This window comes from Pelophylax lessonae (assembly GCF_965119305.1).
Source record: "Pelophylax lessonae genome assembly, chromosome: 1".
NCBI classification, from domain to species: Eukaryota; Metazoa; Chordata; class Amphibia; order Anura; family Ranidae; genus Pelophylax; species Pelophylax lessonae.
In genome coordinates this window covers 292,506,693-292,528,214 of record NC_138768.1, presented here as the reverse complement: position 1 = coordinate 292,528,214, position 21,522 = coordinate 292,506,693, and the positions used below count along the sequence as shown (strand labels likewise).

The 21,522-nt window shown below is 43.4% G+C and overlaps 1 protein-coding gene across 1 annotated transcript in view; it reads left to right on the top strand.

Annotated features, from left to right (window-relative positions):
- SEZ6L (seizure related 6 homolog like) overlaps positions 1-21,160 on the top strand; it is a 636,929-nt gene extending 615,769 nt beyond the window's left edge. The window contains exons 16-17 of the mRNA XM_082244006.1: positions 5,584-5,686; positions 20,389-21,160. Of these exons, the coding sequence (XP_082100132.1) occupies positions 5,584-5,686; positions 20,389-20,418 (133 nt within the window). The 3' untranslated portion in view covers positions 20,419-21,160. The remainder of the gene's footprint in view (positions 1-5,583; positions 5,687-20,388) is intronic.
- The last annotated feature ends 362 nt before the right edge of the window (positions 21,161-21,522 follow it).

Below are 21,522 nucleotides of genomic sequence, written 5' to 3'. Positions count from 1 at the left end.
CCCTAGATGTCCTCACTCCCAGTCTCGGTGTCAAGGTCTTACCTTGCCCTCCTGTTAGCATCCATTTTGGACATATGCAGACTGCTGCCTCTTATAATTGCATCATTACTTTCCTGTTGCCTGGGTGTCGCACAGTAATGATGCTGCACGCCTGACTATATCTATCACCTGATGGGTTGCAGTCCTTGCCCTTGCGTTTGTGCTCCAAGGTGCATCTCTGCTATTAGTCTTCTGTTCTCTGTGTTCCACCGTGTATGACCTGGCTTGGCTGATGACTCTCCTGGCTCTCGACCCCCCATTGGCAGATGACACCACATCAGCAGATTACCCCGCATCGGTAGACTACCCGCTTCTGAACTCGACCTTGGCTTAGATGACTATCTGCTTCTGGACTTGACCCCAGCTTGTTCCTGCTCTCACTTTCTTACCCTTGCTGTGCGTTTATTGTTACTCCAATAAACTGCTTTACTTTACCTGAATCCCTGTGTGGTCTGGTTTCCTGGCACCCTGACAGTATGCAAGGGCCATGAATCCTGACGATGCAGGTAATACTACACACCCCATGTGGGTTACCAGGCTCGATCAACAACGATTGACAGTCGGTCGAGATCCTCTCTTGGTCTCCACAGTGTGGCGCTGTTTGTATCCATGGGCCTTCTAAGGTAGTTTGTACCTCATCGGATTCAGTGTTGCCTACTGAATATCAGAGTATCAAGATGTATTTGACAAGGTGCGCGCTGGTACTCTATCTCCTCATCGTCCGTACAATTGTGCCATAGACTTGCAATCTGGTGCCATTCCCCCTCTTGGCACAGTTTATCCTCTTTCTATTACGGAGAATAAGGCCATGGAGGAGTATGTTGCGATTGCGCTTGTCCTGGGGCACATTCGCAAGTCCACTTCTCCAGCGGGTGCCAGTTTTTTCTTCGTAAAGAAAAAGGGGGGTAAGTTGAGGCCTTGAATTGATTATAGGGACCTCAGTCACATCACGGTGCAATTACGAGATTAGAGACAGAGAGCTCTTGGCCCTTATCCTGGCTCTCAAAGAGAGGAGACACTTGCTTGAAGGTTCTGTGGTTCCAGTTCTCATTCTCACCGATCATAAGAATCTGAAGTATCTCTCGGAGGCCAAGAGGCTCACACCCCATCAGGCCAGATGGGCCTTATTCTTGTTTCGTTTTAACTATGTGGTCTCCTATTTGCCCGGCTCCAAGAATGTTAAGGCTGATGCCTTGTCTCGCCAGTATTCTGAGTTGTCCAGGGAGGACTCCCTGCCGACTCCGGTCATACCTTTTGATAATATCCCAGCTGCCATCCACACCAACTTAGGGGAACCATGAGGGGTTGTGCATCAGACTGTTGCACACGTAACACAATTCCAAGATCGACAGTCATCCTGGTAAGAACCAGATGTCCTGAGCTATTTCCCATCAGTTCTGGTGGCCATCTCTCCACACTGATGTTGCTGCGTATGTGGCTGCTTGTTCGGTCTGTGCCCAGAACAAATCTCCTCTGCACCTTCCCTTGGGCCTACTGCATCCCATTCCCAATGGGGAATGTCCCTGGTCTCACCTGGATTTGGATTTTATTGTGGAACTTACCGTGTCTCGAAGTTACGTGGTTATCCTCATGGTTGTCGATCAGTTCTCCAAAATGTGCCACTGTGTTCTGTTTAAGAGGCTGCCTACCGCTCAGGAGCTGGCCTTGGTGTTTGCCAGGGAGGTCCTCTGTGTACAGGGTTTGCCTAAAGAGATTGTCTCGGACCATGGGAGCCAGTTTGTCTCTAGGTTCTGGCACGCTTTTTGCTCCCAGTTGGTTATTCGACTATCCTTCACCACAGCCTTCCATCCGCAGAAAAATGGTGCCGCTGAGCATTCCAACCAAGCTCTGGAGTAATTTTTTTGCTGCTATATCTCTGACCATCAGGACAAATGGGTTGATCTGCTACCCTGGGCTGAATTTGCCAGGAACTTTGCCTTCAACTCGTCTTCCGTAATGTCTCCAACCCGCTTTGTTGCCCGAGTTGTTCTTGCCACAAGACACCCGGGCTGTGGAGGATCATCTTCGTGACCTCTGTTCCTTTTGGGTGCAGATTTAAGGGTCCTTACAGGTCTCTGCACAGCATCAGAAGCCAAAGATAGACTGGAGACATTTATCTGCTCCTTCATACCAGGTCAGGGAGAGGGTGTGGTTGTAGACCCATAATCTCAACCTCAGGGTGCCCACTCCAAAACTGGCACCCTCTTTTGTTGGACCTTTTTGCATCCTCTGTAAGGTAAAACCGATGGCCTATGCCCTTGATCTTCCTCCTGGCATGCGCATCTCCAATGCCTTTCATGTGTTACTTTTGAAGCCACTGGTTTGCAATCGCTATACTTCTTCGCCGCCCTCGTCCCATTCCTGTGGGCAATCATGAGGAGTATGAGGTTAGCAGCATATTGGATTCTCATCTGTTCTGAGGTCAGGTTCAATACCTGGTGCAAGGGTGTGGAAGGGGTATGGTCCTGAGGAGCGCTCCTGGGTTCCCTCCACTGATGTTCATGCTCCTGCCCTTCTCTGGGCTTTCCACACTAGCTTTCCTCAGAAACTTTTTTTTGCTCCATGAAGAAGGGGCTGTTGAGGGGAGGGTACTGTCAAGATCTTACCTTGCCTTCCTGTTGGCAGCCATCTTGGACATGTGCAAACTCTGTTTGCATCATCATTTGCCTGCTGCCTGGGCATCGCTCAGTGATGATGCTGCACACCTGACTAAATATATCACCTGAGGGCTTGCAATCCTTGCCCTTGTGTTTGTGCTCCTGGGTGCATCACTGCTAGCAGTCTTCTGTTCTCCGTGTTTCTCCATGCATGACCTGGCTTGGGTGACGATTTTCCTGGCTCTAGACCCCACATCGGCAGACAAACCCGCATTGGCAGACGATCCTATATCGGCAGACTACCCACTACTGGACTCGACCACGGCTTGGAGGACTACCCGCTTCTAGACTCAATCCTGGCTTGGATGACTACCCGCTTCTGTTCCTGATTTCGCTCCTCACTTTTGCTGTGCGTTTATTGTTGTTGCCCTAATAAACTGCTTTATTTTACATCCTGACAAATACAAACGGGTATTATATCTCCAAAGGACCCAACAAGAGTCCTGGTGTAATTGTGCACATACACCCAGGTAAAATTAGTTATTAATAAAAATACCTCCAGATGAATGTTGCTGCAAAGTTCAGTTACTGGGACCCCTGAGGATTATCGTGATGTGGCATTCATGTTTGTGCCAGAAACTTTACAAGATCAGCGGTGATGGGGATATCCTCCAACTGTTGTCCAACCAGCCTGAAACACGACTTTTTACACACAGAAACTGTGATGTGGCACTGGAAATCAAAGTCAGCCTAAATATTCTCCCTCCCTAGTAGTTTCTAATTTGACATGCAACAGGACCTCTAACAACCAGAAGGGGCCATCAGATGCCGAACCTGGCCCTAGCCCAGGAGTTCCCAAACTGTGGGTCGGGACCCACTGGTGGGTCGCGAGCTGCATTTGAGTGGGTCGCGAAGATCACTGAGAACGGGCCTGCTTAAATTGTGCTGTGCGAGCCCACACAAATTACAGAGAGCCAGAGCAGTCAGATTGTGATGGATTCAGGACCCCGCCCATACAGTTTACGGAGGCTGGTCTGCATTTCCCACGAGGAGGATACTTGCATCAGTGAGTACGTATGTTGGCTGTTATGTAGGATATGTTCATGGGGTGCAGAGCCAGCTCCTCGGTCCTGCTGGCGGCAGCGGTGGTGGCTAGACTGGCGGCGGGATTCTCTCAGCTATAGCGGACAGAGACAGCAGCCTTGGTGTCATAGGAGGACCAGGTGGCCTGGCGGTGTCAGGAGTTCATGGCAGCTTCTGTGACCCCAGTAGAGGATCTGAAGGAGAAGAGCCAGGACACTAAGACCAGCATAGAGCTCCCCATCATGGAGACTCTAGGTGAGGTGTGCTGGGCCCTGGAGAGGGCAAACAGGGGCTTCACCTTCACTGTGGAGAGCTGGGAGAGGAAGGAGGGTGAGTGCCATATAGCCTTATATTTATTTAAAAATTAAGTGTATTCAAAAATAAATTGATTGATATTTTTTAATTTAACATCCCCCTCCCTTTAAAATATGCATTATTATTAATAATATTTGCATTTATATAGCGCCAACAAATTCCGTAGCGCTTTACAATATTCAATTACAGTGGGTCCCGAAAAATAACTGTATTCAGAAGTGGTTCTCGACCCAAAAAAGTTTGGGAAGCCCTGCTCTAGCCTATGCGGGTTTATCGAGCCCCATGCTAAAACTACCTAATGATTAGCAGAGCATAAGAGACAGGGTTAACTAAAATAATGGGTGCTGCATATAAACTCTTGCAATAAATAAAATATAGATAAACTGCAGTAAAAAAAATATAACCCAGAAGAACCACAACCAACATTTTTAGTCAAATAACACAATTTATGTTCAACAGGCTTTATAAAGACATGATCTAATTATCTTGTTGTCAGGCTACCAATCTCTTCTGAGTACAATTTGTTTGTGATATTTATGTAGAATGATCTGTTGGGAGGAACAGTGATATTTACAAGCAGTTATTCAACAGTACTACTTCTCAAGGTTGCAGTGTGCTCTGATGTTAGAGACTTTTGTTTATGTTCAAGGTTGCTTGTATTTTTCCAGCTAGAACATGTACTTAGTGGCTTGCTGAAGGCTTTAATAAAACTCTCATACAGTACATCTTTCTCTAGCGCATTGACATTGACACAAACAGTGCAGACAAAGTTCACAAAGACAGCATCACAGCTGAAAAACTATGTCTGAAAATAATAATTTTACTGATGTGTAAATGTTTTCAGGTGGGAATGTTATCAAAGGGCTAAACTACGGGGGCATGTTCACCTCCTGCTCTGAACAGTTTAACCATTTGCTGGCATTCACTGGATTCCCAGCACTGATACCTACCAAAAGTAGTAAAACCCTTGGATGGTTTAGAAAAAAATCATACATGTAATTTAGCCTTTGAATAGGATGATAGGATGCAAAAATTGGACCGTTTGTTGTATGAGAAGTTTAACTTTATAATGCAGACCCATTCTGTATTTGTCTGAAAAGAGGAAAGGTTGTTTTGTGAGGTTGGAAACCTCTATAAATGATATAAAGCATTTCTTACACCAAAATGCTTGCCCCATAGGATAGCCTAAAAGGCTTCCCTTTTTCCCTTCCCACACATTGCATTAGGCTAACAAATAAGATGAAGCTGTTTATGGCCACCATTATCTTAACACAAACCTAGCCCTTAACCCCACATAGACCCTAAATCCAATCACAAACCTGAACGCAACTCTTAAGTCTAATCTTTATAGCCCAAATTAAGTCTCAAATTGCTTTAACCTCCTTATAGTCCTTTACCCCGTAGGGAGATAAAAATAAAAGTTATTTTTACAAGTGTTACCTTAAGAAATAAAAAAATATATATTTTATTTGAAAGGCATTGCATGGTAAACTAGCACACAGTGTGCTATATTTCTCTTATAAGTTAATATGTAATTTTCTCTTTCCAGGTGCAGATACTATTCCAGCCTTCGCCTTCCTCTTATGTATTCTCATCCTTACAGCCAGATAACAGTGGAAACAGAGTTTGACAATCCAATTTATGAGACTGGGGTATGTAGCTTTCATCCATGCGATTCATTTATTAATTAGCATTGTCAAGATAAGTCAGTGAACGAATGCTAAGATTTTGAACTCTGACACAAAAGCTGAGAACATGAGATAAAACTGAAAATATATTCAAGAATGTTCAAATATTTAAAAACCTCTGCAGTTTGGGGACTTCTGTGCTATTACCAATACCACTGCAATCTAACTTAACTGTACACTGGGGCGGTCTCCTTTGTCATTGCCCCTGTTAACCCCAAAAATGCAAAATTGTAAACCCACACAAATTTAAAGTATATTTATAACAATAAAATTAAAAACAAGATCATAATATTATAAATGTTTCCTTTATTCAGTGTTTAGTTGTTTATGAACAATTGTGGTGTCATCTCAAAAGGCCCAGCGTGACTACTTGGGCACAATAGACAGGACCAACTTTTGGTCCCCCAGTGCATGTGGATCCCCTCTCCTGTAGAGAGCTCCTCAATTTTCAGTTCAGCCATCGCGCTTGCCACCTAAGGCTTTAGGAGAATTTGAGCCGGTTGCAGTTCTGAGATTTTACTAGAACTTGTTAGAAGTCATATAGAACAGTTCAACAGTTAATAGGATAGACAGGCTTCATTGCAAATCAGCACATGGTCCTTCAGCACATCATTGTACTCTAGCAAGACACTTCCTCCATTCCTCCTACTGCTCCCAGGGGCAGTACCACCCCTTGAGGTATTCCCCTGGGGAGTACCTCTTGCTAGAAGGGTCACATGTTAGCGGCTAAGCCACAGGAGATTCCCAGGGGTCACAGAGCCAAAGGCTGCACCTTCTTCTTACTCTACACCTGAACTTTCCTAGAGTTTCCACTCAAACATACTGTATATATACAGTATATATATATATAATTGGCACTCCTGAACTATATATATATATATATATATATATATATATATATATTGTAACAGGAAGTCAGCTAAATCTGGGAATGTAGTCACAGGAAGGAAATACATTTCCACCTGATTTAGAAAGTTCACTGATACTATAGGGTGTTGGCTACAGAGCTAGCCAGCAGGAAGTTGAAAGGCCTTCACCTGTTCAGAATGAGGGAGTTAAGGCTCTATAATTTGTTCAGAGAAATTCCTATTGTTTGCTGCCTCCAGAAGCTGCATCCTGAAGCCATGTGGGCTGGGAGCAGGAGGACAGTCAGCGTGTGCCTCCCGACAGGATGTGTGGGCCTGGGAGAAGACCCCCCGGAGTGATGTGTGCCCGGGACGGTAACCAAGGGTGAAATCGTCTCAAAGGTGAGAAGACGAACTGTTGATGTGAAAGAAACAAAAGGACTGTGTTGCCCTGTGAAGCTATTATAAAAGGACTATTGAGTGTCCGCTGGAGGACAAGGAAGTCTGCCCGACGGTAGGTTGGAGACAGACACTTAGGCAGGTTCCAGTTGTGAGAAGGTAGCCGCCCACAGAGGCAAGGATTTATTTTCTGTTTTATTTTATTTTGGATGTTTTGCTGCATACATGCACTGGTATGAAGAAATTGGAAGAATAAACCATAAACCTGTTGTTTGCAAGCACTTTTGGGCTATTTCTCTGTGAAAACGCACCCCCAAAGGGGTCATCCACGCCTACCACCGAGCTAATCCCTTACATATGGTGGAGGTATGCAGTGGGCATAAGCAGAGATCCCTGCAAGGAAGTGCAAATGTTTGATGAACTTTATCTGGTGCATGAGATTGCACAATCTATGTGTGCAGGAGAGAAGATCCTGACAGAAAAAAAAAAAAAGTGTTTTAAAGAGACAGCGGTCTCAAAATTATTTGATGAACTTTGTTGTGTCTGGTGCAAGTGACTGCACAAACTGTGTGCGCAGGAAAAGAGATCCTGCAAGAGAGAGAAAAAACTACATGTGTTAAAGAGACAGTGGTCTGAAAATTTTTTTGCTGGACTGTGAAAAATTTGTTTGTGGAGTTATTGAAGATGGGGCGTTCAAAACGCCTGAAGAATGCAAAGATAGATGAAATGAGAGACCGGATTCTATGGATGGAGGGGATGTTACCGTCTGAACCAGCCCCATCCATGCCTAAAGAGAGTCTACTAAAGAGGAAGGTTGTTGTCCCTAGCAACACTGATGAAACCGCTATGGAGACGCAGTGTGCTCAGATGAAAAGTAAACTCAAAATGGAGGAGATGTTGAAACATCTGATTATATCAAATGCAGCTCAACAGCAAGCAAATGCAGCTCAACAGCAGGCAAATGCGGATTTTCAGCAGAGCTTTGCAGCTCAACAAAAGGCTCATCAAGAGAGCATGGCAGGCTGGAAACAGAGACGCCAGCAGCCAATGGAGGCCATCGGTTTGGAGGAAACCGAGTATGTGTGCAGGCCTGAGTTGGATGCCTTGCAACGGAAAATGGAAGAAAAGGAACAAGCCTTGGAATTGCTTAAAATGGAGCATAGAAACTTGCAGGAAATGAATGAACTACTCAAGTCTCATGTGTTACAGTGGGAAGAATCCACTGCTCTTCTTTTGGTCGAGTTGCAAAAACGCAGAGAGACTATAATGGAGAAAGATACCATCCTCATGGAAAAGGAAAGTGAAATTCAGACTTTGCAGAAGCAAAGTATGGCTGATATGTTGGAGTTGCGTAATCAGCTGGAAAAAAGTCTTCAGTGTTTGGAAGTTACAAAAATAGACCTGCAGGAGTCGCAGGAACAGAATGTCGCTCTGAAAGCGACATTGTCTCTCAGCGACAAAGAGAAAAGTGAAAGAGAGGCTAAATTACTGAGTACTGTGTATGAGCTCACTACTTTGAGCAATGTGGTAGATGAATGGCGTGCGGACTGTGAAAGTTGGAAAGATGAAGCCCAACGTGTCCAGCAGCAGTTAAAGGAGAAAGAAGCCTGTGTGGCAGAATTACATTCTTATTCCCAGATGCTAGCCAGTGAGGTGAAAGCTCTTATGCAGGGAAAAGGAGATTCTGAACACAAGAGAAAAAAAGTAGAGGCACAGCTGCAGGAATCGCAAGTCAAGGTGTCAGAAGGTGACCGAGTGTGTGCTAAGCTGTCAGAGAAGGCAACCCGATTGCAGGTTGAGTTGGACAATGTTACAAATCAGCTTTCTCAAGCAGACAGAAAATCTAGAGAAATTGCGGAAGATTTTTCTATCTTGGAATCGCAGCTGCAAGACACGCAGGAACTCTTACAGGAAGAGAGGTGTCAAAGGCTGAGTTTTAGCACAAAGCTCAAACAAATGGAAGATGAGAAAAATGACTTCCTGGAACAATTAAAAGAGGAGGAGGAAGCAAAGAAAAACCTATCAGAGCAAGTCGCAACATTGCAAGCTCAGATAGCAGATATGAAAAAACGCATGGAAGAAAGCGTTGGTTCATTAGAGTGTGTTGAAGATGTGAAAAAGAAGCTTGATCAGATGCTTGGTGAGGAGAAGACTGTGTCTGCAAAATATGCAGAAGAACGCGACCGTGCAAAAACGGAGGCGCGTGATAACGAGAGCAAAGCCCTGTTCTTGGCTCGCTCTTTGGAGGAAGCTCTAGAGTGTAAGGCTGAACTAGAAAGTGTTAACAAACAGCTGCGTACAAAAATGGAAGAATTGGTCAGCTCCAAGGATGATGTTGTGAAAAGCGTTCAGGAGCTAGAAGAGTCTAAGCGAGTCTTAGAACAGCAAGTAGAAGAGATGAAGATTCCGTTGCAGGAACTGGAAGAGGAATTCCAGGCAACAGAGGATCTGTCCCAAAGAGGGGATAGTGTGCCTGATGCAGTTTTTAAAAGGATCAGTGTTTTGGGGTCTGTCCTGAGTGAGCCTCAGAAATGTGATGACATGTGGCTTGAATCACCCCTTTGGAATAAACCGTTCCTTCAAAAACTTCAAGCATTGGAAAATGTATCATTAGAACTTCAGCAAACAAAGGAGCTGAGTAAGAAATGTGATGATTTCTCAGTTCAGGCTGAAAACCTAGTGGGGAAAACTAAGGCTGTTGGTGAAAACGTGAAGCAAATGAATAAGTGCCTTTCAGGGAGTGTTTCCAAAATGGAACTGGTGAAAGACGGGTGGCAGAAGTTTGATCGTGATCTTGAGATGCATTCCATGTGGAATTCAGATAGAGAAAAAAAACTAGGTGACCTTGAGCGGTCAAATAGTTCAGCAGAAAGTGCATTGAAGAAACCTGTAAAAGAATGTGTTGCAGTTCCATGCTTCTTCACTGATGCAGAGAGGAGGTCTATAATGGATACCACCCAGATCGCTGGGTTCAACTGTGTTGTTGCCTTTAACCCCTATGTTGGTGTAAGGAAAGTTGATGATGTTCTGGTTGACTACTTCTGTGAAGAGTTTGGCAAGAAATATAAACTGAATATCAAATCAAATAGTAGGCCTTTACTGCGACTCGCTCAGGAGGGCGAAAAGTTTAAGAAGTTGATGAGTGCAAATGCTTCAAATCTGCCTATGAATATGAAATGTTTGGTGAATGATATTGATATCTCTGGGAAAAGGAACAGGGGTCACTTTGAAGAAATGTGTGACAGCCTGTTGTCTCAATTGGAAAATCCTCTGCACAGCATCTTAGAGCAAGCAAAGCTCAAGAAGGAAGATCATTCCCTTTTACAACAAAAAGTCAATGATTGTGTACAGCTGTATGGAGAGGCAACTCAAGTCACAGAGGGATGTCAAGAGTCCCTACTTGGAACAAAGCTTAGTGAAGCAAAGGTTCTCAAAGTTTTGTGGAAAACATTTATGGATTGCAGAGAGAGGCGTCTTAAGAATGTTGAAGACATTAAGACTAGCCCAATTGAGTTGCCTATGGATCACGGTCCTCCGTGGTGGATTGGACAGACGGTTATGAGGGACAAGCTGTCTGACATTTATGAGAAAGCTGTCAATGAAGATGACAGAAACGAGAAGGAGCGAAATGATGCCAAAAATGCAGTTGAAGAATGTGTATATGAGATGAGAGACAAACTGTGTGGCATTTATGAGAAATCCGTCAATGAAGATGACAAAACAGTTTCATCCGGAAGCTTGAGGATAATAGGAGGCTTATCAGTGAGTCAGCAGTGCTTGACACATGCGTGCCTGGAAATCTGTGTCCCAACCCTAGGGTTGAAACAAGAGGGGGGGGTATGTAACAGGAAGTCAGCTAAATCTGGGAATGTAGTCACAGGAAGGAAATACATTTCCACCTGATTTAGAAAGTTCACTGATACTATAGGGTGTTGGCTACAGAGCTAGCCAGCAGGAAGTTGAAAGGCCTTCACCTGTTCAGAATGAGGGAGTTAAGGCTCTATAATTTGTTCAGAGAAATTCCTATTGTTTGCTGCCTCCAGAAGCTGCATCCTGAAGCCATGTGGGCTGGGAGCAGGAGGACAGTCAGCGTGTGCCTCCCGACAGGATGTGTGGGCCTGGGAGAAGACCCCCCGGAGTGATGTGTGCCCGGGACGGTAACCAAGGGTGAAATCGTCTCAAAGGTGAGAAGACGAACTGTTGATGTGAAAGAAACAAAAGGACTGTGTTGCCCTGTGAAGCTATTATAAAAGGACTATTGAGTGTCCGCTGGAGGACAAGGAAGTCTGCCCGACGGTAGGTTGGAGACAGACACTTAGGCAGGTTCCAGTTGTGAGAAGGTAGCCGCCCACAGAGGCAAGGATTTATTTTCTGTTTTATTTTATTTTGGATGTTTTGCTGCATACATGCACTGGTATGAAGAAATTGGAAGAATAAACCATAAACCTGTTGTTTGCAAGCACTTTTGGGCTATTTCTCTGTGAAAACGCACCCCCAAAGGGGTCATCCACGCCTACCACCGAGCTAATCCCTTACAATATATATATATATATATATATATATATGTATATATATATATAGTTCAGGAGTGCCAATTAGGCCAGGGAATGCTTTACCGCCTTCCTAAAGCCTTGTTTTACATAAAGTTAATCAACTATTACTTCACAAAAATCCAATAATCCTCATAGGTCTTACAACTGCAAAATCAGCAATGTGGAGGGGTCATTCCATATTGGAGGCACCTCACTGTCTGCTGCCACCACCCATTTTCTAAGATCAGAAGAAATATGTTTAATCTCTCATAAAGTTGAAAATATTAGTAACTGGGAGATAGTTATTCCTTCTGAAAGTGTGCACAAGCTGATGTCCTAGCTTTGACCCAGCCATTGGAAATGGCTGGATCATATAATGAACAGCATACTTCAGAGGCGAGAACTCTTCTCATACCAGGTACCACCTTCAAAGGTGATCAACCAAACACAAAAAAGTCTATTCTACATCGTTCCTCTATAAATTAAAAAGCATGAAAATGAGCATTGTAATTTGTCTGAAGCGTGTGCAAAAACACAGCAGTTACAAAATATTCAGCAGATTCTCACCAGCACGAGTAACAAATGGCAGTATTTCTGTTTTTCTCCCTTACATTATTGCAAATAGTCAATATTTATGTTTATCATGTTCTGTATCATTTTTAATCATTTTTAGTTGTGTACATATTTACAGTATTTTCACTGCCCGGAATAATAAAAAAGAAAAAAAAGAAATAACAAACATATCATACCTGTTCTGTGCAATGGTTTTGCACAGAGCAGTCCCGATCCTCCTCTTCTGAGGTCCCCTGCTGGCACTTCTGGCTCCTCCCACTGCTGAGTGCCCATTTAACTAGCCGCTTGCTATGGGAGTACTCATGTGGGCTTAATCCTAAGCCGCATCGTGTGCATCTATTGACACACACAGTGCAGCTCGGCCACACCCCCCTAATCCCTTGTCACTGGATTTGATTGACAGCAGCAGAAGCCAGTGGTTCCTGTTGCTCTCACTTAGTCTAGTAAGGAGGGAGATAGAGAGAAGCACCACTGCTCTCAGGCACAGTGCTGGATCAAGATCGGGCTCAGGTAAGTTTTTTAGGGAGCGGGTGAGGCGCTGCATCTAAAAGGTTTTTTTACCTTAATGCAGAGAATGCATTAAATAAATAAAAAACCTCCATAAACGGAATGTTATACCGACAGTTAATCCAGAGGAAGCCAAGATAAACCGTTATATGCACATTCCAATTTGCTCCAACAGGGGAAAAAATGCATTTCTAATCTTCTAAGGCAATGAGTACCTTGATCAACTATCATTGGTGTTCTTACTTATAATTGTTAAAGTGGAGTTCCACTAGTTTTTGTGTTTATTTAAAAAAGTTTATTCAAAAAGTGTAGCTGCTGACTTTTAATAAACACACACTCACCTGTCCCATGATCCAGCGATGTGGCTGCCCGAAGCCTCACTCCTCTCCTTCTCCTCTTGGCGGGGCCGTCATCTCTAGTGAGGGTACCCGGGTGTGACAGCTTGTGGCTTCACAGCGGGGTGCGCACTGCGCATGCACGAGCCGCGCTGTGCGTCATGAATGGCCGGGCAATCTTCTGGGACCTATATACAGCAGCAGGTCGACAGGTTCTCGCAAATCGCCATACCTGTACGGGGGGGTTCGTGGGACGGATCCTGGGGGCGCGTGCCCACTCGCTGGCGGGGAAGGTGATCTACGGAGCCAGCCGGACACTCGCGATCGCTCCCCGTGAGAATCAATACAGAGCTCCTTTGTTCCACCTATTAAGGAACACAGGTCTCTGTGTTGATTTCACATGCCCCCCCCCCCCCAGTTAGAAAATAAACCCTAGGCTCACATTTAACCCTTTGATCGCCCCTGGGTTAACTACTTCCTTGCCAGTGTCATTGTTACAGTAACAGTGCATATTTTTAGCACTGATTACTGTAGTAATGTCACTGGTGCCCCAAAAGTGTCAAAAATGTCAGTTAGGGATCCGATCTGTCCGCCACAATGTCACAGTCCCTCTAAAAATAGCTGAATAACTATAGGCAAAACTTTTTTTTATTTTGGATAGAGGAAGGGAGGGTTAAAATCCCTGTCAGGTTTTTTTTCGCCATCTGTGTCTGATTGCTGAGGTTTCCCTTCACTTCCTGTCTCATAGCCAAACAGGAAGTGGGAGGAAATCCCTGCAAATTAGGGGAATTCCTTGGGGAACCCCAGGTCTCTAGAACTAATGTCCCCATTGGAAGATTTCCCGCTATTACTTTTCTGGGGACTCTATCCAAAACTAAAAGTTTTGCTTTTAGTTACACTTTGGCTGGAACTAGTTCTTGAAGTAGCCTGTTCCAGCTCCACAGCTCTTACTGTGAAGAAGCCTTTCCCCATGAAGAGAATTAAACTTCTTTTCTTCCAGATGCAAAGAGTTACACCTTGTCTTTTGCCCTGTGGTCATATGTGCCATAGACAGAAAAATATGTAATTGACAGCAACAGGAATATGTGTGTGTGTTTGTGTGTGCCCTTTAAAATTTTCAGAAGTTTGCAGGATTCACCTAGCTGCTAGAGTTCACCAGTTTGTATTTATCTATGTGTGTCCAGCTAGCTAGATTTTGGGTGAGTCACCCCTCTAGTGGTGGGTGGCAGTATTGCAAGTTATGATAATCGTTTTAGAGCTTTGTTTTACCCTGTGGGACCTTGTTACATGCTCTCAAAATGTAGATCACAAGCAACTTTACTGATGCTTACTGCACTACTGCACACGTTTCTCCCTCTATTGTCATCATCAAAAAACTCAGCTTGCTGTGCAGCAGTTCTGGAGTACATGCATGTAGACAAGAGGAGATTGCAAAAGATCAGCAATGCTGATATGCACCAAACATGAAAAAAAAATGTGAAAACAGTATTTTATATTTTAAAAATGGGAATTACATATCATAAATAGAGCTTTACCTAACTTAATAAAATCTAAATAAAGAGGAGCTTCAGCCCCCCCCCCACCAAAAAATTTAAAGTCAGGAGCTAAAAATACTGCAGAAGCTGACTTTTAATATGAGGACGCTTACCTGTCCAGGGATCCCACAATGTTGGCACCCCAACCGATTTTTCAATTGGCTCTAGGGTGCTGCCGCCACTATTCCTTGTAAGGGAAACCAGCAGTGAAGCTTCACAGCCGGTTCCCTACTGTGCATGCGTGAAACATCCTGCGTTTTGTGAATGGCCCCGCAGCAGGGAAAGGAGGAGGTGGGCCGATCTTTCAGGGGACCCGGAAGTGGGGAGCTTGTCAAAAACAGGTACCGATTCCCCCCTCCCCATCGAAAGGTGCCAATTGTGGCAGCGGCGGAAGCAAACATGCGGAGCTTCCCCTTTTGGGTGGGGCTCCGCTTTAGGGCTTATGTTAAATACATTTGTAAAAGTCAACCAACTATTAAAATATTTTGGCAAAAAATATTTCCCTCTTCTGGGAAGCCAAAACAAGCACAGCACAAGGCAAGGGTGCCCCTACAAAGTATGAGAGGTTGTAGAATAATAGTGTACATGTAAAAAGGATTCCACGCTATGGTCAGTAACTGGCTCCAGCCTCCCTCAAATATAAAAATATATACAAATATGAACAACGAATGTGAGAGAAATAGGTGGCGCTGCCTAGGGAGCGATGATTTGGTCTGGTGAACTACAACCGGAAAAAAATAGATGTAAAAAAAGGGGATGTGTAGTTATGAAAGTGTCATACGTGATAGTTTGCTACATAAATAAATAAGTGTACCTCATATAAATAAATAAATAATAGATGATTGATATTTATATTATTCAAAGTGACATATGCTGAGGGGTGAAAATTGGTTGGTGACCACTGTGAAGGACAATATCATACACCCTAATCATAAATTGATAAAAAAAAAAGTGATTAAACATGTACATATAAATAAATATTAAATAAAAAAAAATGAATTCAATCAATAAAAATCCTCCATTAACAATACTCCAGAAAGTGACTAGGTGCTAAAAAGTGATAGGTTCTGTGGACCATTGCACAGAAAATATTTCTTAGTGATATACCCAAAAACAATAACGTGATAAAGTGCTGCAATATATGAATAAATAAAATGAGTCACTCTTTGAAAATGAATAAATATATAGTTCATAGAGATGCCAGTCCCAGGCAAAACTTGAAGGTGGATGGTTAAAATAAAAGTGCTTGTGCTCCCCACTCTCCCAGGACCACACTCACCAGAATGAAAAACCCCTACAGGGGTGTCCCGTCCCAATCACTGGATGGACCTGGTTGGTACAGGTATGCCTGAGGTCCCTACAGGAATATCTCATCCCAATCTCTAGATGGGTATGGCTGGTTCTCAAACTTAGCCTCATAGGCCACGCATGCCTGTCCAATTTAGCAGTCACCAGGTGAATAAAGATGGAGAGACCACATAGTGTGAATCCACATAAATAATTTTATTGAAGAAATAAAGTATTTTACTCACATATGCACATATACAACAAGTGAGGTAGAAACGGCAATTCCAGAACACATATGCATTCCAAAGACCAGAAGCGAAAGTGACATAATGGCGCTCTACGCATTTTGTCGTTAAGAAGTCATCAGAAGCGCAAGCTATCCCTCTCACATTCTTTGTTCAATAGTGTACATGTGTGGGCTTTTTCCATGTAATTAATGTACAGTTAAAACGGGACACTTCAGTGTTGATTTTGGCACAGGCTGAAAGATAGCAAGCAGGGAGACTGAAGCAAGGTTCTCACCTTACCTTATGGAAGACTGCCCCTGTCTGTACCACAAATCCTGCATGGACCTAACTAACCACAATATATGTTTACATTTGAGCTTTGTGCGGAAGGAACTGGAAATGCAAGTGAAAGGCAAGATACGACACCAAGGGACAAAAAGGAGCAAAGACTTTAGATGCTTTTCCCATGTAGGTTGAGTCAGCATTGTCCAAGAAAATTACATCGTAATATGATGGCTTCTTGTCATAAACACTTGCAGAATTGCAGAAATACAGACTGATTTACAAGTCTTGGAGCACCATAAATAACATGTCACAAAACACATTGTAGTGCTAATCTTGCCTATTTACTGCTGTGTGTCAGCACTGTCAAAGTAAATCACAATAAATCATTACTATGTTGTCATATTACGATGCAACATCAGCACACACATTTCTTGAATTACAGATAGGGATGAAGACAGAGTAGAATCATGCAGTGCTGTTAACAATGAACATATGCACCATTTTAAAATATGAATAAGGCCAGATTAAAATGTTTAAACCAATTATTGATCATTTTGAAATACTAACGGTTTTAAAAATAAGGAGCATTGATGGAAGCAATTTGATTTCCTTCATAATTACCCATGGGAATTGGTTGCTAGGGTAAACTGCCCTTTGTAGTCTGTTCTTCGTCTTTGGAACCTAAAGTCATAATAAAGCTTATTGATCATAGCTAATAAATAGGAATAGCTAAAAAAAAAATTAACTAGACCATGGAGGATCATGCAATTGTACCTGAAATATTTGAGACATAACGTTTTGATTGCCTTGGCTGCCATTTGCTTAGTTGAATACTGTTAAAATTAAAATCTGATGCTGCACTTAATATACAGTAGGGTATGGTTATCTGATTCTAAAATGTTTTTTTAAAAAAAAAGCATTGTGGATTGGATACCACAGGCAAATGAACAACCCGAAGAGTAACCTGATCCAACATCTTCAAACTCTATCAATCCATTCAACAGCTCTAAAATCCAACCATTAATAAATCTCTTTATCACTGTCCAGGACCCCTACAGAGAGATCTTTCCCCCTATCCTGGAACTACCATGACAAATGAAATCCATATTTTTTATGCACTTTGGCCAGTCTAAATTAATTCACCGTGTATTTACAGCAAGGATAGGCAAAACAAGAGAGGTAAAGGTGATAATCTACTCATGACTCCAAAGATCACTGGAGTTCAATTTGATTTATTTTTAAGAATATAAACTAGGAATGCCCCATTAAAATGTAGGAAGGTTTAAGGATTTCAGGATTCAGTAACAAGTAACACAGAGTTCAGGAGTAAATATTACGTAATGCAGAGTTCAGAATTCTAACAGGGACATGCAGTGAGGTCAGTGGCTGGTGATATTATTATAAATATTCATCTTCATCTTCAGCCAATTGGCTTACGCTTAAAAACCCGCACGTCAGAGCAAGGATAAGCAAACCAAGAGAGGTAAAGGTGCTAATCTACTCATGACTCCAAAGATCACTGGAGTTCAATTTGATTTCTTTTTTAAGAATATAAACTAGGAATGCCCCAATAAAATTTAGGAAGGTTTAAGGATTTCAGGATTCAGTAACAAGTAACAGAGAGTTCAGGAGTAAATATTACGTAATGCAGAGTTCAGAATTCTAACATGCAGTAAGGTCAGTGGCTGGTGATATTATTATGAACAGTGGCGTAGCGTGGGGGGTGCAGGGGGGGCCAGCCGCACCGGGCGCAACATCTGGGGGGGCGCATCCACAGTGTCACTCTGTCTGTCTGACTCTGACATACACAGTTCACACACTGTCTGTGGCTGCCTCCATCTTTAGGCTGGGCGATGTCCAGCGCGGCCGCCCTATGGATGAAAATGGCAGGTCGGGACGGGGCTGGACTGTGCCTCACCTGTCCATTGGTGTAGGGTGGGGTGGCGTTGCAAGCCAAGCTCCGCCTATGCCCCCTCTCCTCAATGCTCAGTCAGTTTAGCAGCGAGTGAGTCAGCAGCCTGGCGCTGTCACAGAGTGTTTTTTTTTTTTTAATCGCCTGATTAGAGCCAGAGGCTCTGATAGGCTTCAAAAAAGGGTGGACCCAGGGCGCAGAGCAGTGCGCCCCGAGCCCACCCATTATGTGAAAATAGCGAATGAAAATCCGCTATCGTCACACGGATCCTCCTCCTGGCCAATCAGGAAGCGGGTCCGAGACCCGCTTCCTGATTGGCCGAAAGGCGAACTCATGCCATTGGCCGAGGAGGAGACAGAAGGACTCGAGGAGACGCGGAGGACTCTTGAAGATGTGGGGAACTGAGGAGAAGACGCCGCTGCAGGTAAGTCTCTCTGCAATGAAAGGGGGCACGCTGGTCATTCTGCATTAAAAGGGGGCACGCTGGTCTCTCTGCATTGAAAGGGGGCACGCTGGTCTCTCTGCATTAAAAGGGGGCACGCTGGTCTCTCTGCATTGAAAGGGGGCACGCTGGTCTCTCTGCATTGAAAGGGGGCACGCTGGTCATTCAAACTTGTATTTAGATGCATTTTACTTTAATTACATCAGTATTTTCATTACAAACAATACATGTGCTTAGGGGGTAAGGGTTTCTTTAACTAATCTAGTGGAAGAGACTCGAGTGCTAAAATCCCGCGGGTTAGGGGGCGTAAATTACTTGCCTTGCCCCGGGTGCTGACAACCCACGCTACGCCACTGATTATGAATATTCATCTTCAGCCAACTGGCTTACGCTTAAAATCCCAGTGAATCAGATTCCCCCAGACAAATAAGCTTCTGGTGAAAGGAATCTATTAGACAGCACCTATCAGTGCCCCATCATAAGTGTCCCCTACAAGTGCTTATCATTGCCCATCAGTGCCACCCACCAGTGCCACCTATTAGTGCCCATCAGTGCCCATGAATGCAGCCTATTAGTGCCCTTCAGCGCCACCTACTAGCACCCTTTAGTGCTGCCAATCATTGCCCATCAGTGCCACCCATCAGTGCCACCCATCAGTGCCACCTATCAGTGCCGCCTTATCAGTGCCACCTTATCAGCGCCACCTTGTCAGTGCCCATCAGTGCCAACATATCAGTGCCCATCAGTGCAACCTATCAGTGCCCAACAGTGCAGCCTACTAGTGATTATCAGGGACAATCAGTGCCGCCTCATCAACGCACATCAATGAAGGAGAAAAATTACCTGCTTGCAAAATTTTATAACAAACTATAAAACTTTTTTTTGTTTTTTTAATTTTTAGTCTTTTTTTGTTTGTTCAGCAAAAAATAAAAACCCCAGTAGTGATATTAATACCACTAAAAGAAAGCTCTATTTGTTTGAAAAAAATGATAAAAATTTCATTTGGGTACAGTGTTGCATGACCGCGCAAATTGTCATTTAAAGTGCGACAGCGCTGAAAGCTGAAAATTGGCCAGGGCAGGAGGGGTGTTTAAGTGTCCAGTAGGCAAGTGGTTAAAAATGCATCTGAAAAATTGCTGTGCAAATACCGTGTGACATAAAAAGTTGCAATGACCACCATTTTATTCCCCAGGGTGTCTGCTAAAAATATGTATATAATGTTTGGTGGTTCTGAGTAATTTTCTAGCAAAAAAAATGATGAATTTTACATGTAGGAGAGAAGTGTCAGAATTGATCTGGGTGGTAAGTGGTTAATTACCATAAGTGAGTGAAAATTAAAATCAAACTCCGCTGATCGCTCAGTTCTCTGTCAATCACTGCTCTCTGCTCTGCCCCGCCCAGTGCTCACTGGTGTGCTGAACTGTGGAGGGGGCAGGAGTGGCTGACTCAGGCTCTCAGCAGCTCAGTGAGAGGCTGAGCCAGGTGACGGTCCAAGCCCTTGAGTGGATCCCAACCATATGGTCGCGATCTTTCCCCATCCTGGACCGACTCTATGAAAACGGATCACAGGAGTGCAGAATGAACTGGACTCCTGTGATCCACAGGATGAGTACAGCCAAATGAGCTTTGGCTGCACTTCTACTTTAAGACAAGGTAAGTTTAAAAAAATTGCAGGGGTTTTTTTTAGGGAGAAGCCAGGAGTTCAGTGATGAGCTGTAAGCTAGATATACTATACATTGGTAGACATTTACAATGCCATTTATGGTCTTTTCTGCTTTTTTTTCCAGGAGACACGAGAATATGAAGTTTCAATATAGACCTAGAGGTTTCCATATGAAGACAAGCACCAAGACACCTTTAATCAAGATGTCAGTTCTGGAACATGATAGAACTTTTCAGTGCTTAATCCAGAGACTATGTGGAATTGAATGAACCTTTTAGCCTTTTTAGTTGTATTTCCTTTTAACTCTTTCTTGAAGATTTCAATCTCTGTATTTATAACATTTGCATTTAACTAGATGTGGTTTAAGAGAAACAATCTGTTATGTTGCAGGGTATTTTACAAACCTATGTCAGAACAAACATAGTGAAACACTCCTTAATTAATTACTTTAGGTTAATTTAGAAAGAGCATTTTCAGTAGTCAATAATGTTGTTTCCTGCAGATGGTTTCCACTTTGAGAGTAGTCAATTATTAATAAACTAATTTATTATAATATAAATAAAAATCAATTAATAATAAGTCTCAGAGACAGACTGATTAAATAACAATCAGCAATGATGTTCAGTCAGGCACTGGAACTAGTCAGAAATGGAAGTTGGATTCTGTTTGGTCACTAAGGGTTAGTAGACACTGTTGCTTGATGCACTAGACATGTCCTAATGCACTCAAATTAAACAGAAGATACATAGCAAACATTGCTGGAGGATTAAAGCGAAGAGTTGTTGCCTGTATTTCCTATCATTGAATGCACTTTCATTTATTGCACATGAAAAGTGAGAGAATTAATTCATGTTTTGCAATGAGATAGGTGCAAATTTTACCAAATATTTATAAAATAAAAATTATACAACATATGTCTGTTAATGAAACAGCTGCTTCAAGGGACATTGTTACTTTGCCCTTTCAAGCAAAAGTGAATGTCTCCGAATAGTCCACCCCCAAAATAAGAAAGTATATTAAATGTTCTGCGCTCCCTCACTGCCTCTGCTGCTGCAGCAGTCCAGCAGTATTGGACCTTATCTGGGTGGTTTACACCACTGCCACCCCCTCCCCACCCCACATGTGACAGAGCTTGGGCTGGAGGGATGGATGCATGCACCCAATACCCAAATGTTCCACTCTGCTAGAGCAACAGAGTGAAGGCTGTGATGGTGTGGGGAGGTGAAGGAGTAAGAATTGGTGAGCAGAAGTTGCTGGG